The following is a 17,566-nucleotide window of genomic DNA, read 5'->3' as shown; positions in this document are numbered from 1 at the left end:
TCTTCTTGGGTTTTTCCTTTCGGGCCAGTAGCGCGTCTTTTACGTTCATGTACTTAATGGCTCGGTAAAGTACATCTGACATGATTTTTGGGCGTTTTTGTATAAGGAAAACAAAAACTTCCTCTTCCGCAAGCCATTGGTAAAAGCAGCAACAATATCTTGTCATTAGCTTCATCTATTGAAAGAGCTTCTTTGTTGAAGCATGCTATGTAGGACCTTAATGTCTTGTCCTCCCGTTGCTTGATGCTCATCAGGCACGCAGTGGATTTCTTGTACTTGTGCCCTCCTATAAAGTGCGATGCAAACTGCGCACTTAGCTCTTTGAAGGTACTAATGGAGTTAGGTGTCAATCTACTGAATCATACCCTAGTGGGACCTTTCAGGGTAGTTGGGAAAGCTCAGCATATGATCTCGTCTGGAACACCTTGTAAGTGCATGAGGGTTTTGAATGACTCCAAGTGATCCAAGGGATCCTTAGATCTATAATAGGTTTCTATCTGCAGCATACAGAACTTTGTTGGAAGGGCGAATGAAGTGATGAGTGCTCTAAAAGGCGAATCTGCCCGGTGGACCAACTCGTCAAGGTCGTTTGACACCCGTCCCTTGAAGGTGTTCATCATAAAGTTCATCCTTTCCTTCATCATCTGCATCTCTGCAACCATGTGCGGTGGTCCCGTGTCTGCGACAGATGGGAGGCTAGTGTCCTGTTGCTCTTGTCTGCTTAAGGCATTGCTGCCCTCCGGTCCCTCTCGATCCCGCCTTTCGGCGGTGTGTTGGGGGTTGGTGCCCTCTTGCTCCTCTCCTTGATTATTAGGCCCAGCGTTCCTTTGACGCAACTGTTCTCCCAGGTCATGATTTTGCTTAATAAGGAGTTCCACAGCTGCGGCCAGAGTTTGTACCTGCCTTTCAAGGGCAGTAGTGCATGGCTCACCTTTTTTATTGTTGTTGGTTGCCATCGAGCATGTGAGTACCATACAACTCTTTATCTGGGAAGTAGTAATATGGCTACTATTGTGTTTCCCACAGATGACACCAACTGATGGCGCAAAAAATTTTCAGTGAGTCGAACGGTTCTCACGCGCTTTTCATTGAACCTACGAAACAAAAACACAAAGAAGACCTTAGAGAGAGTACCAGTATGGTACAGGCCAAATACCCTTCGAAGGTTAAGTTAGATAGAGAATTTCAACAACTCTAAAGTGCTAGAGTTGGGGAATTATGCATACCTTGATTTATAAGGGTTTTGGGTTTTTATAGTAGTGTAGAGTTGACATTCGTTTCTTGGCGGAGAAGGTATTTCCTTGTAGAGAAGATTCTCATTAATACTCGTATTTTATGGAATCCTTTCCTTGTAGGGATTCCTCTAATTATGGTTGGGCGTAGAATGCAAGATATTTCCATATTAGGATTCTTGGAAGACCACTCATGCCACGTAGGTGCCACGTGGCTTCAACAAGCCGTCTCCCTTGGATCCGTCTACTTTAAGGAATCCATCCGTTGCCCCGCCACTCCATCCAGGTTATGAGCCCGTCTACTAGTCCTTTGGTTGGTAGAATAACTAGGCCGTCTCTTTTGGCGATTCTGTCACTTATGACTGCCTCCGTTAATTGGATCCGTCTGCTTTGGGATTTATCCTTATCAATTATGTTAACACTAATTAGGATAAGGTTACTTACCTTAACTAGCTCACTACAAAAAAATTCTCCCTAATACTTCCCCTAAAATACTTATAGATTTCACCTAAAACAATTTTACAAGTACCATTTACTTAATAATCAAATAATTTAAGAAGAATTTATAACAGTACACAGTCAGGAGAGAAACTACTAAAAATATACAATAATTTCCACTAATATTTCATACCCAAAAATTCTCATATTCTTAATATATCTTCTTTATTTTTCTGCAACCATTAATGGCCTAGAGATAAGGCTAAAACTCTTATGTGACGTTTGGTATGAGGTAATGTTTTAGGATTCTTAAGAATGTTTAAAGATTCCCATATTTAGTTGCAAATCACACTAAGGAATCAAATACTAGGGGAATCTGAATTCCCCCTTTAAGCCCTTCTTAGTAGGAATGTGGATTCCCTTTAAAACAAGTGGGTATTCGAATTCCCAAGCTTAAAGGAAATTGTATTTTTCATAAATTGACAATTTTAACCATTTTTCATTATCATTTAAGTAATTAAGATAAAATATAAAACAAATCATCAATATCTTTTCCCTTGTCTTTATCTTTTTCTGCCAAAACAACATAAATAGGATAGACAACTCTGTTGATATATTCTTTAACAAAGTTCTATTTAGGTTTCATGTGTGGAAAAAAAAGAGTTTGAAGGGGACTCTCCATTATTGCCAAATATTCAATTTTACTGTTGTATGTGTGTTGCTCAACAAATTATTAATAGATTTATTTTCATGGAAATTTGTTAATGTATCTTTTCATATCTCATATCTTGGTTTTGTTTAGTTGCTAGAAATATAGATCCGGATTGGTGGCTTCATCTGGTTTTTATTTTTTATTTTTATTTTATTTTTTATTATTATAGATTAATGGCTTTGTTTCTAGATTCATATGTTATAGTACATGTCAATAATTTGTATCCTATCTAGTGCTTTTGATGTTTGTTATACAATGATACAAAATGTGTAGATTTTTTTTTTTTTAAACAACCTATCATATTTGTATGCGCATTTTTGGATTTTGAAATTTATTGGAAGGTCTTTTAAAAATTATTATTAAGAATAAAGCATTTGAGAATTTAAATAATTATTTTTGTATTGTACTTGTCATTTTGAAATGTTAGACTACGGTTTTAATGAATTTGTCATAATTAATAGTTTATATTTTGTTTTTCATTATTTATTTAAAGGAAGATTTTTTTTTTTAAATGACTTGATATTTCACATTCAAATATAAGAATAGAATGGGAAAAATAAATAATTCATTTAAGATTCCTGGAGATAAACCAAACATTATCATCTCACATTCCTATGAATGTTAAGAGATTTCCAATGAAACCAAACATAGGAATAACTACATTCCTAGGCATCCAGATTGTAAGAAATCACATTCCCAGGAATCTGGACGCCAGGAGTAATGTGAATTCCGTCGTACCAAACACCACATTAGTACTATATCATACTAGAAAAAAAACAAAGGCACCTGGACACTATTACGTTAGCACCTTTCTTCCCCCCTTTTTTCAATTTTTTTTTTTTTTTTTGCATGTGATAACTGATAACTTGTCAGACCTCTCAAAGCCTAGACTAATTACTAGACTTTTGTATTCCCAAACTCCCTAACTCCATCACTTCGGTATTATTCCTTTAATAAAGGGCTGTGTAGAAACTTGTTGCCCCAAGCCTAAAAATTTGCAGATTCTATCTCCACTCAACACAAGAAAAGGCATAGATAAAGATTGAATTACCGAGCATAGAAAAATCTGCAAGTACCTGTGAACACAAGGGGGGGGGGGTGGGGTTGAAGTCGCCACCTAGTTTTTGCAATGGTCTAGGAACCATATATATATATATATATATATATATATATAACGTCCACTTGAGGAAGAACCTTTTGATCTTACTACCAGAGGTATGGGTTCGGAGTTTAGGTACGTTATTGGGAAGGTGTTAAGTACCCAAGATCACCCAATCCAAGGTTGACCTCCCATCATTGTGTCTTATATCTTAACCTTATTAAAAACATGTTCAACATTTGTATTCTAACTCACACACACACACTAGTATACATCTAAGCATACAACATAGCATCATTCATCCCAAACCCTAACCATACATCTAATCATGGCATCCATCACAAACCCTAGCATACATCTATCATCTCATTACAAACCTTAGCATACATCTATCATGGCATCAAAGCATTCTCAAGTCAACAATATATACAATCAAATCAAAGCAAAAACATAAGCATGAGGAAAAATCCAACCATTCACATTCACCTCTAACATCAACACAAGATCATGTCACAAATGCATGAAGATTTCTAGTGCATGACTTACCTTTTACTTACCTTGCAGCAACATAGCACCCATGGTATTCGTGCATGAACATGTGAATTAATGGATGTCATCAAAATAAGGAAAACACTAAACAAACCCTAACTCTAACATCTGATAGCAAACCAAGCAATTAAACATGTGAAATATAGGCATTGAAAGCATAAAAGCATGGAGAAAGAGGCTAAACAAACAAACATGCGAAAGCAGAAACAAAACAAACAAACAAACAAAAAATAGGGTTTCTAGGTAACGGCATCATGCACGCTAAAACAGGCATGCAAATGCATAATCAAGCTTGCGTGCGCAAGCTAGATCATGTGTACGCAGATCCTCGTCCAGAAAACCTAAAAATGCAGAAACAGAGCAAAACTTTAAAACAACAATTTTAACAACCTAACATGCATTTTAAGCATACACAAACTTAAACTTAACCTAGAGAGGCATATTAAAACATATTATAACAAGCAATAAAGCAAGCAGGAGGATTTAAAGGCAGAAAATAAAATAAAAGGAAAAAGAAAGGTTTAGACTACATACCTCACACCATACATCTCATTCTTAGTTTTACAGTTCATCCAATTAAAATAATATATTTTCTACTAACACCAATAATAGTAATTAAACCCAAAACACCATCATCTCACGACCAAACCCACCATTACCCCAAAAATCCAAAACCAAATTCGCCTTTGACCCAACAACAACCCACACTAACGCTAACTATCCTCTCTAGCCACAATAACCACCAAAATTGTTGCCATCAAAACCTAAAATGAAACCCAACAACACTAGCATTGATGACCCACCCCAGCCATGACGACCATCACAACAATTTAGATCTAAGAGGTGCTGCCTAGAAAATGAGGAAGAGGATGGAGGAGGGAGAGTACGAGAATGGACAATGATGACCCACCCCACCAACACTAGCATTGACGACGACAATGATCCTACAACGAGAGAGAGAGAGAGAGAGAGAGAGAGAGAGAGAGAAGAAATCATATATATATATATATATGTTGTTGTATAATGTCATTTAAATATAGATGATATTGTAGCAATATGTAAAAATTTGAAGAGTGGTGCATATTGAATGATTATTCATCATCTAAAATGAATTTATTTTTATATTGCATAACCCATTGAGAATGCTTTTATATTAATATATGCTAAAAACAACATAGTGAATAACTCATAAAAACATCATTGGTGTGGTTGCCTTAGCTTTAATGAGACCTTTTTTCATTTTACCCATTCAGTTTCAATATCTACTCACCGTTTCACATAAGATGTATATATTAAAACAAAAAACTTTCATTAAGAAGAAAAGCATCGGTAAGGCGTAGGGAAAAGATGAGAAATCTGAGAAGAAAAACGCTCGTAAGGCGTTTGAAAAAATCGTTTAGTATTATTGTTACTACCGTTGGTGTGGCTTGATTCCTAGACTTTTTCACTATTTGAAAAAAAAAAAAAAAAGACATACAAAAAAAATCAATTGCCTAAACTATTGGGAATTTAGAGGAGTAATATAAAGAAATAACAAAATGATCCAGTACACAAATAGAAAATTTGATTGACTTGAATGTACACTTGAATGTTATCTTTAGACAATATTTGCCCCACAAATTTATCCTTTGGATACAACTAAATTTATTAAATTCTATAAATAGCAATTTTAAAGAAGACCTACAAGTTTCTTGTGTTTCTAAGAAAGATGAAAGAAAAGAAGTTGAGAATAAGTTATCAAATGAATATAAACTACTATTTATACTTAAAGGATTGTGACCTTTCAATAGACACATTTTCATTTAGTATGTACATTTTTAGTCTATAGACACATTTTCATTCAATAAACACATTTTCAATCAATAGGCATATTTTCATTCAGTAGACACATTTTTCGTTTAATAGACACCTTTAATATATATCTAATACAAAGAGTTATAACCTTTCATTAAGTACTTTTTGGTATATCTAATTTAAAGGGTTATAACATTTCAATAGACACGTTTTGGAGTGTATATATATGTGTATATATTTATATATTAATCTATCTTGTATATAGACACGTTTTGCAATGTCGTTTTATTTATTAACTTCATGCATTTTTGCTTACTACTCTAACTCAAAAATAATGATTTTTTTTTTCTTCTCGAAACTCATCTAGTAATTGTTTTTACACTATTTACTGACGTCTTTACCATGGTTTCTTCGTACGTTGATCCCAAAAGGTAACCTAGTTCTCCAATTTTCCTCTTCTACCCGATCAAAATAGGCATCAATCCTTCTTTTCCCTTGCTTCTCAATTCCTTTTCTATTCTTTCCTTCCAACCAACCAATCACATTCGCACCTATGGTTTCGTGTGTAAAGTGCCATGGCATTGTTGTTTAGGACAATCCCATTGATTACCCTATAAATAATGCAAATTAAATTGTAGTTTTTAAGAAAGTGATTTCTAAACAATAAACACCAAAATTTGAAGTCATGGACCCCCAGGCCAACCCTGCCGATGAGCTCAGTATGTTCTCTTTCCCTTTCCCTTTCCAATATTATTATTTGACTCTATTATTTTTGTTTCTTATTTATTTCATTTAAATATTCTAATAATACAAGATCAAGATTGTCATTCTCCCTAAACCCCGTGCAAACACATCAAACAAATGAATAATATTTCGAATTTGCTCTTTAAAAAAAAAAAAAGAAAAAGGAATGATATCTCAACTACAGCTAGATCGACATCAAATTTTTCCTAGATTTTTACACATTAATTTTTTTTAAAATTTAATACACACCTCTTTAAAATGTTTAATGTAGAACAAAAATCAACCTAAACATAAGCACAATCAAACACCACACAGCTACAAACACCACACCCCAACCATAGCCAACCACCACACCCACCCTCTACCACAACCAAAACCACCTCCACTGCCATCACAATCACAATCACAACCACAACCAATCCAAAAATCAATCTCATAGCCCAAAAAAAAGAAAAAAAAAAAAAAAAAAAAAAACTCACCCACAGCACAGCAGCCATCACCACCGCCACCACTGCCAAATCCATACCCACAAAACCCAAACAGACCGGACTCCACCACCAAACACACCAGACTCCGCCACCTAATGACCCACCAAAACCCAAACCCACACAACCCACTCACCGTTTCCCACAACCCAGTCACCGATTTCCACAGCCCAGCAACCACCGTGACCCACACCTCAACCTCGACCACAAACGCCGATGTCTACCACAGACGCTGATCTCCACAAACCCACACCCTCCACCACGCCGATCTGAGAGAGATGGACCGAGACAGAGAAAGGAGAGAACAAAACAGTGAGTGGGGAGAAAGGAAGAGATGAGAGAAAAAAATAAAGGGAGAGAGAGGGAGGGTGAGGGTGAGGGTGAGATATCAGACTTCAGAGAGTAAACTGAGATGTGGGCCCGGGTGAAAAAATAAAAAAAATATTAAACAAGTTTGCAACTCAGCTACGAATTTTTTAGAAATAGGAACCCGGATGGAGCATGATTTTATGGGTTTGGTGGCTAAAATAGTAACTTAGAGGCTTTTACACCCCAATACTAATGCTTTAAGAGTGCTAAAAAAAAAAAAACTACTATCAGCCTCTTTTTCCCCAATAGAGAAAGAAGGGAAAAAAAAAAAACTATTTGAAATTTTTTTCCCCAATAAAGAAAGAAAGGGAAAAAAAAAAACTATATGAAAGTTGTTTTTGAGCAAATTTTAAACTTTTGAAGGTGTTTTCCCATAATTTTGAGGCATATCATGGTTATTTGAATTTTTGAAGAGCTACTATTTTCATAATTTCAATTTTTTTTAGTTGATGGTTTTAAGGAAATTTCAATAATAGTAGAAGTTTTTAAGATATTTTGGTCTTTAAAATTTTGAGGGTATTTTTATCACATTAAATATTTCCATGGCATTTTTGGCTATTTTAGAACTTATGATGAGAGAATTTTGATCATTATAAAGGTTTTAGGTGAGGTTTAAGGGTGTTTCAGTCGTATTGAAAACGTTGGGAGCATTTTGAGAGTATTTTTTTTACTTCTACTATTAGAAGTTTTCAATAATAATAGAAGTTTTAAAGATATTTTGGTCTTTAAAATTTTGAGGGTATTTTTATCACATTAGATATTTCCGGGGCTTTTCGGTCATTTTGAACTTATGAGAGCATTTTGATCATTATAAAGGTTTTAGGTGAGGGTTTAAGGGTATTTTAGTCATCTTGAAAACGTTGGGAATTTTTTGAGAGTAATTTTGTTACTTTAGAAGTTTTTCTAAGGTATTTTGGTCATTATAGAAGTTTTATGTGCATTTGAATCATTATAAATGTTTTATGCAAGGTTTTGAGTATATTTTAGTCATCTTAGAAATTTTTAGGCCATTTCTATCATTTTGGAGGTTATTATGGAGTATTTTTTATTATTATTTTAAAGGTTTTATAAGATATTTCAGTCATTTTCAAGTTTTTAGGGGTATATTGATTATTTACAAATTTTTGAAGTATTTCTCACTTTTTGGATGCTTTCATGGTGGAGTTAATATGTGGAGTTAATATGAGCTTATTAATGAAAACGGTTCAATTTGATTTAATAAATATTTTGTATATATGTATTGCACCGCATATAAATATAAATATTTATATTTGGCGTGACTCTTTCTTAATGCTATATTATTTAATAGTAATATTTTAAATTATCAACATTAGATTACAAGTTTTCTTGTTTCTCAAAAAAAAAAAAAAAAAAAAAATACAAGTTTTCTTTATTATTAACAAACATGTCAAATTTTGTTTTGATTGATCAATGGTATTTACTGTTTGATAATGTATTTTATGTTTGATAACGTATTTTACGTATAATTTTAAAGTCCATAAAACTTAAAGTCTATATTTTACAAACATGAATAGACTAAGAGGACAATGGAATAAATAATTTAAAACGTGAAGAATAAATAATTTGAAACACGAGAGATGTAATAAGTGGTGGTTCTAGGAATTTTTTTTAAGGGAAGTCATTAAAAAACTTAAATTAATTAAAATTTTAATAAAAATAAAACTTGAATATATTAACATCACCAAAAAATAAGCCCAAATACATAAAGTATTAAAATTTCCTTTACAAGTTTTTATATTTTGAAATCATTGTATGATATGATAGCTTCACTATCAATGTTATTAGCTACATTTATTTTAATGTACACAATTAAGCAATTATTAAACTACGCAATTATTAAACTACTAATCTCTCATTCAATTACCGGCATATTGCCTAAATAAATAACAATATAAACAAAATGTATTATCTTTTTAAAAAATATACCACATAAATCCAACAAATTTAGTTAAAGACTAAAGCAAGCACTAATAGACTAACTATTTGAAAAGTGTGCATTTTTTAAATAAAAAAATAACAATCTTAAAATATGCCATTTGAAAACACAATTTAAAAAATCACAATTAAACGTTTGATTTGAGCCTTTAGGCTAATTTGTTTGTTTGAGCAATTTTTTAGAAGTGATACGTCCACAAAATTTTTGTGAAACTTACACAACAAAGTCTAGGTGGTAAGTTTTTAATAATTTTAATTTGAACATATCACTGAAATTATTTTTTTATCCATCAGTAGCAACCTATTACTTAAGATTTCTAATGAAAATGTTACGAAAATATTGTGAACATAGCATTTCTCACAATTTTTTGGAGAGGTAGAATTTAATTTTTATTGGGCTCAAATTGTTATTTAAGGTGTTTAAGCATTTTTTAATAGGTACGTTTAAAAAAAATATTCAAGTCAAGGTGGTCATGTGACCACCTTGAACTACAGTTGGTGCCATCCCTGGATGTAATATGTCTTCAGTCATTGATTTTGTGATTATAAAACTTCTATCATTTTTTTTCTTTTTTGTTTACAATTCATGATCAACAGTAAAATCGCTTTCTGATCTATGTGATTAATTTTATGGACAATTTGATAGGAGTCTTGGTGGCGCTGAGAATATGAATTAAGTGCAATAATGAAAATACAAAGTGTGCCTTTGGATGAGCTTAATTCATCAATTTATTCCTTTCAAAAAACAAAGTCATCAATATATTTAACTTCTTCTTTTTTTGAGAATATCAATATATTTAACGTAGTTTGTTTATTTGTAAAAATTGAATTAAATCTTAAAAAATATGATATTTGAAAAGCCACACGTTCCATTTTAGGATGAAAACAATAACATGTCATGATGGGTGATACAAAGGAAATACGTTGAATCATCAATCATGACATATTGTTTATTCATTTTTTAAGTTTCATTGCCCTTAATTTATGATGATTATGCTTTAGCACTGCTTGATTGAAACTATTGCCAAACTTGACCCATATCTCATTGCCCAATTGTTATTAGACAGTGTATTTAAATATTCCTAATGTATTGCAGATATCAAAAGAACAAAAAGACATTTTCGTCCAGCGCATTACTTACTTAAAATACAGTCATACTCTCTACTATGTGACACTGGGGTGGAAAAGTATGACTCTAGTGTTTTTGAAGCCAAAGGATACAAATGGTGGGCTATAATATAATTCTAATTCTTGTTTTTTCTATTCAATTATAAATGTTTACTTCTAATGTAGTGAGTTTTATTTTGCAGGAGGTTGTCTATTTATCCAAAAGGAAACGAGAAAATGAATGGAAGTGGTCACATCTCAATTTACTTGGCAATTGTTGACACCGAAAAGTACACTCTTGGCTGGGAAATTTATGTCAGCTTCAAATTGTTTCTGTTCGATCAAATACAAGACAAGTTCTTGACCATTCAAGGTTTGCTCTCTCATAGTTTCTCATAGTTTATATATATATATATATATATATATATACACACACACACACATGCATATTCATCTTTTATGATTGAATTTTGGTATTAGTTGTTAAATTACTGATTTTCTTAGAAACTTAAACGATAGGAGATGGTAAATTTATTCACGTGTTGGACACCTAAGCTACTATTGAGTAGGGACTCAACACGTGAAAATTTAAATAGAATGTGAGGAGGTCACAAGGAAAATTTAAATTTAGGACATTTTATTCTGATACCATTTAAAATTTTCAATTCTCTCAAAAACTAATCTAACATGTCTTTTTTTGTGTGTGTAGATTTTGATGGGGTAGTTAGAAGATTCCATGATATCAAGACTGAATGGGGTTTTCACAAATTTCTAGACCTTAAATCTTTCGAAGATCTTTCTCAAGGATATCTTGTCAATGATTCTTGCGTATTTGGTGCTGAGCTTTTTGTTCATGAACGCAATGCCAAACGGGAGTTTCTTACTATGATTAGAGAGCCCCTTAACCGTACTATGACTTGGAAGATTGAAAACTTTTCATCACTAGATAAAGTGACATATTATTCACGAATATTTCAAGTTGGTGATGTGAAATGGTATTAATTTTTATTATTATAAGTTGAACTTTTATTGTTGTAAACAAAAAAGGAAAGTCTCCTTTTTGAAACTTAAAACCTATTGTTTTTAACTCTTTTTATTGAATCCATGCAGGAAATTACTGGTTTATCCCAAAGGAATTTATAATGGAGAAATCAAAACAATATCTCTCTGCCTCTTTTGTTGTGATTGTCTTCTACCTGAGCAAAAGTTTTTTGCAGAATTCAAGATACGTATAAAGGACCAAATTAACATGGAAAATCACGTGGAAAAAACAGGTACGTATGCTTATATGTGTGTGTGTGTGCACACACACGGGCCTCCCGTTCTCTTTCACCTTGTTTTGTTCCTATGTAATTTTTGTCTTAATTTTTTTGTCTTGTTTTGTTTCTTACAGAAAAACATTGGTTCACTACCTCTTCAAATGAATGGGGTTTCCCACACTTTATGCCTCTTAAGGATCTCCAAGATGCATCCAAGGGACTTCTTATGAATGATGCTTTAGTTGTAGAAGGAGAAATAATAGTTATGTCTAATGTTAAGTGATTCCCTGAAATGGTTGTCTAAGAAATTATAGCAAAAACTATACTTTAAATATTGTAAAAACGCATCTTTATCCCGGAATTTCATTTGGGGAGGTTATGGGATTATTATTATTATTATTATTGTAATTGCAAAGATGTCAATATTAAAAAAGTTTAAATTTGTCTTCTTTATTTTGAAGCTTGTGCATGCACTCACATGCGCGCATGCCCTTTGTATATATAAATACACACATTTATATACATAAATGTGTGTGTGCATATATATATATATATATTTATTTATTTATTTATATTATGTAATTATGTATGTATGCATACACGTATGTATGTATTCTCTAAATCATCTTAGTGGTATTTAATAACTAATAAGTGTGTATTTATAAAAGTTAAGTTCATTTTTATAGGATATGATTTTATTTCAATGTAATACTATTTCATAAAATTATAGATTTAATATTTTATCATACTTATAATTGGTATACGCTTTGACTCAAATTATACCCGGTATTAATTTTGTTAAAATTAAATCTCTTAGTATCTTTATATTAAATTTTTAAATCAAATATTCTTTCAATATTTATCATACACATCAAATTTTATATCAATCAAATGTGTTTTACTATTCAATCAATAAATTATGCAATAATTCAATAAAAAAAAATCAATAATACATTTTTATAACACAAAAAATATAAAACCAGAACTCTATATAAATGAGATGATTTTTTATCTTCTTATTTTTTTGAAGAGCTCCACAATATGTATAATTGAACTCCATGATGTATATGGAAGTATATCATCAGTGAAAGGGTAAGCCAAATGTCATGCCCTAACAAGTAATTTATAGGCAATTGGTTTATTATGGCTACCAAATCAACAATGAAGGAAATTTGGTCTTTAGCTAGCAACTTATATACATAAATACACACATGTATGTATATAAATGTGCACACACACACACACATATTATGTAATTATTATGTATGTATACATGTATGCTCTAAATCATCTCAGTAGTACATAATAACTAATAAGTGCGTATATATAAAAGTTAAGTTCATCTTTTATATGATATAATTTTATTTCAATGTAATAATATTTCATAAGTTATTATAGATTTAATATTTTATCATACTCATAATTGGTATACGCTTTGACTAAAGTTATACCCGGTATTAATTTTGTTAAAATTAAATTTGTTAGTTTCTTTATATTAAATTTTTAAATCAAATATTCTTTCAATATTTATCATATACATCAAATTTGATATCAATCAAATGTGTTTTACCATTCAATCAATATATTATGCAATAATTCAATAAAAAAATTAATCAATAATATATTTTTATAATGCAAAAAATATAAAACCCGAACTATATGTAAATGAGATGATTTTTTATCTTCTTATTTTTTGAAGAGCTCCACAATATGTATAACTGAACTCCACGATGTATTTGGAAGTATATTATTAGTGAAAGGGTAAGCCAAATGTCGTGCCCTAACAAGCGATTTATAGGTAATTGGTTTATTATGGCTACCAAATCAACAATGAAGGAAATTTGGTCTTTAGCTAGCAATTTATATACATAAATACACACATGTATGTATATAAATGTGTGTGTGTGTGCATATATATATATATATATATATATATATATTATGTAATTATGTATGTATACATGTATGCTCTAAATCATCTTAGTAGTACATAATAACTAATAAGTGTGTATTTATAAAAGTTAAGTTCATCTTTTATATGATATAACTTTATTTCAATGTAATACTATTTCATAATTTATTATAGATTTGATATTTTATCATACTCATAATTGGTATACGCTTTGAATCAAGTTATACCTAGCATTAATTTTGTTAAAATTAAATCCCTTAGTATCTTTATATTAAATTTTTAAATCAAATATTCTTTCAATATTTATCATACACATCAAATTTGATATCAATAAAATGTATTTTACTATTCAATCAATAAATTATGCAATAATTCAATAAAAAATTTATGAAATAATACATTTTTATAACGTAGAAAATATATAAAACCAGAACTATATATAAATGAGATGATTTTTTATCTTCTTATTTTTTGAAGAGCTCCACAATATGTATAATTGAACTTTACGATATATATGGAAGTATATCATCAGCGAAAGGGTAAGCCAAATGTCATGCCCTAACAAGCAATTTATAGGCAATTGGTTTATTATGACTACCAAATCGACAATACTAGTTGTTAACCCGAGCTTCACACGGTTTTTTTTTTTTTTTTTAATAATTTATAAAATTTTAAATATTATAAGTAGATGTAATTTTTTTAAAAAATTAATTATTTTAAATAGTATCATCTATTATTATATAAAGAATATTTTTATTATTATTTCATGTAATCCTCTATTTAATTTGTAGCTAAACTTTTTTTTCTTGTGAGAAGAAGCTAAACTTGATTGTCGTTGAAAAGGTAAGTTGTAAATGTTAGAATGTGAGATTTTATTAAGTGCACTTAAAAGACCAGATTGGTGATACTTAGTGGTCTTCCCACTCAATCGTATAATGCATAGTAGTCAATATTGCTATATAATAAAATTTACTTTTATTTTTTCTTGTGCTACAAATGTTAGTTTTGATCAATGTTGACACCATAATAATAAGAGCATTACCATTAGGTGTGCCAAATGCCAAATATTTGGCATTTGGCACACCAAACACCAAAAAATCCTTCTCATTAGGTGTTCTAAATCCTATAAATTTTGACACATGAATAGTACCATTCAATCTTTGGAACGATACGAACAGATGTACTAAAAAAAAAAAAAAAATTTATTCATTTCCTCTCTTCTTTTATTACTTTTCTTTCTTCTCTCTCTTACTTTTTCTTCTTTCTTCCTCCACCTGTTCCTTATCTCCTGTCACTCCCTCTTCCCTTTTTCTTCTTTTTTTTTTGATAAGTAATAAAGATTTATTGATAACAAAAAGAGAGAGACACCAAAGTACATAGAAAGTATACAGGGCACATATCACATACCGAAATTACATAAATCAAGAAAATCCCAAAAAGAAGAAAAATGATGGTTTCTCCACATTGAGAACTAGTCCAATAAGGTTCTGAAAAAAAGAAGCTTGAAATCAGGCATAGAACGCTTATTGTCTTCAAAACACCTACTATTTCTTTCCTTCCAAATACACCACATCAAATAATGAGGAACAACCATCCATATATCTCCATTGCGATGGCGACCAAATCGACCTTGCCAGCAAGCAAAAAGCTCAACAACAGACATTGGCATAACCCAACAAACTCCAAATAAACCAAAAACCATATCCCAGAACTCCAGAGCAACTGGACAATGAAGGAATAGATGGCTCTAGCATCTTCACCACATGGCTTTGAGTTCTTTTTTTTTTTTTTTCTTTTTTCCGTTCACTTTCTCTGTGCCTCATTCTCTCTCTCTCTCTCTCTCTCTCTCTCTCTCTCTCTCTCTCTGTCATTATCTCTCTCTCTCTCTTGTCCATAGCCCTTGTTCGATCCCATTTATGATGACTCACTTGGTAATGACCGAGTCTTTGTCCGCATCGACAATAATCCCATCTCCGTCTTTACTGACTCTGGCGAGTACAAAGAAGAAGGTGATTCCGATTCGATATTCGCGGATGCGCTGGAAGGACTCTAGTGGCGGGGTCGTCGAGGAAATCGTTGTTGGAGAGCATAAGGAATGAGATTTTTGAGCTAGGTTGTGGGTTTGTTTGATTTGGGATGGGTTTTAAGGTTTGTGAATGTGGTGGGTTGTTGTGGATTTTTTTTTCTGCTTGCACAACAAGACTCGTCCCATTTTGCTTTATTTGCTTGGACATCATCCTTGATTTGGATGTGTAGGAATAAGTTACGCATGTAGGAAGACACGGCTCCATTAGCTAAGATCAGCTCCATGGCTCGTGAGGCGCTCCTGGAATACAATCAACTTCAGCCGACTCATGAGAAGCTCCCACGAATAGCTAGATCCATAAGGTGTCGTCCTCCACCGGTAGGTCTGCTCAAAGTTAATTTTGATGGGGCCTTTTTTGCTGAAGAAAACATTGCTGGTCTAGGTATTATAATCTATAATGAAAGTAGATTGGTTATGGCTGCTCTAACACAACAGATTCTGCTGCCTGCTTCGATAGAGATGGTGGAAGTGCTAACAACGCGCCAAGCTCTATGGTTTGCAAAGGAGTTGGGTTTTCACAGCTTGATATTTGAAGGTGACTCAAAAATTATTATTAACTCCATCAATGGCAACAAAATGGCGCAACCTGAGTTTGGGCATATTTTACAAGACATTAAGTTTCTATCTTCTTTTTTTAGTTGTATTTCTTTTCACCATATTAGGAGGCAAGGTAACTATCTGGCCCATAAACTTGCCAGAAGAGCCGTGCCTAATCCGTTGGATGTTTGGATGGAGTCTGTTTCTCCGGACACGATTGATGTCTACAATTTTGACCTTCAGTTCATTACTTAATAATATTCCCTAAGGACAGGGGTTTCTCAAAAAAAAAAAAAAAAAAAAAAAGTTCTTTTCAACAATTACTTTCCTTTAATCAGTATCTATGCTCAATCACACAACATATACATTTTTTTTTTTTTTTTTTTTTGCATAATATTTAAAATTGAACATTACGAAATTACATTTCAATTCAATATCTCGATCGTTCATTTAAATATTGGCCTTTCGTCAGTAAGCTCTTTTTACTAATTGTTTTCCTTTGGCAGAAATCATTATTCCAAATCATACAACCTACACATTACTTTAAATATTTAGATGAAAGAATTCAAATTCAATTAAAAATCAACTGCTGAATCTACACCTAACAAAATGAATTTACACGAACCAAAATTTTAGATGAGAAAGGAAAATTACTATGTCTTAATCAAACAATATTAGATATTCACAAATTGGAATCAAGAGTAAAAATAGAGAGAGAATAGCTTCAAAGCTTTAAATACAAAGCAACAAAATTATGAATTTCGGAGTGAGAGAGATTAAAGAAGAAATTAAAGGATTTTGATTGAATTTTTTGGAGCATCCATTGCTTCTTTAAATAGCAGGACATTAATTTGTACCAAATTGGTCATTTGTGTGCTGGCTCTTTCACCAATTGTCTTCATTTGGCGGGAATCATCGTGCTTATATCCTAATCACATAACCTGTACATTAATAAAATAAAGGAAAAACAATATTTAGATGAAAGATCTCAAATTTAAATTCAAATCAATCTTTGAATCTGCACCTCGCATTACCAAAATTTTAGATAAGAAAGAAAATTATTACATCTTGATCAAACAATATTTGATATAGCAATTTGAGATCGAGAGAGAATACCTTACATGGTAAGTAGCTAATTGTGGATATTTAAGGGCATGTCAATTTGGGTGTGAGTAGCATAAAACTGATGGTAAATTATTTAATGTATTTTAAGAAGAAAATTCAGGGTTATGATTGAATTTTTCTCGAGTAACCCGTAGTTATCATTAGAGTATAATATAATTTTTT

The 17,566-nt window shown here is 31.7% G+C and overlaps 2 protein-coding genes across 2 annotated transcripts; both read left to right on the top strand.

The window, feature by feature from the left end:
• Nucleotides 1–6,505: 6,505 nt before the first annotated feature.
• On the top strand, nucleotides 6,506–11,301 carry LOC115985194 (ubiquitin carboxyl-terminal hydrolase 12-like; the record flags this gene model as incomplete). Its single annotated transcript, XM_031108161.1, has 4 exons — nucleotides 6,506–6,543; nucleotides 10,475–10,604; nucleotides 10,689–10,858; nucleotides 11,195–11,301. Coding segments are annotated over exons 1-4 (441 nt in total), but the record flags the coding sequence as incomplete, so codon positions are not given.
• A 4,663-nt stretch (nucleotides 11,302–15,964) lies between these two features.
• LOC115985193 lies at nucleotides 15,965–16,534 on the top strand. The gene has a single exon (XM_031108159.1). It carries the CDS (start codon nucleotides 15,965–15,967, stop codon nucleotides 16,532–16,534), a length of 570 nt encoding a protein of 189 aa, XP_030964019.1.
• The last annotated feature ends 1,032 nt before the right edge of the window (nucleotides 16,535–17,566 follow it).

Source organism: Quercus lobata, chromosome 4, assembly GCF_001633185.2.
Source record: "Quercus lobata isolate SW786 chromosome 4, ValleyOak3.0 Primary Assembly, whole genome shotgun sequence".
Classification (NCBI taxonomy): domain Eukaryota; kingdom Viridiplantae; phylum Streptophyta; class Magnoliopsida; order Fagales; family Fagaceae; genus Quercus; species Quercus lobata.
This window is presented reverse-complemented; position numbering and strand designations above follow the sequence as displayed.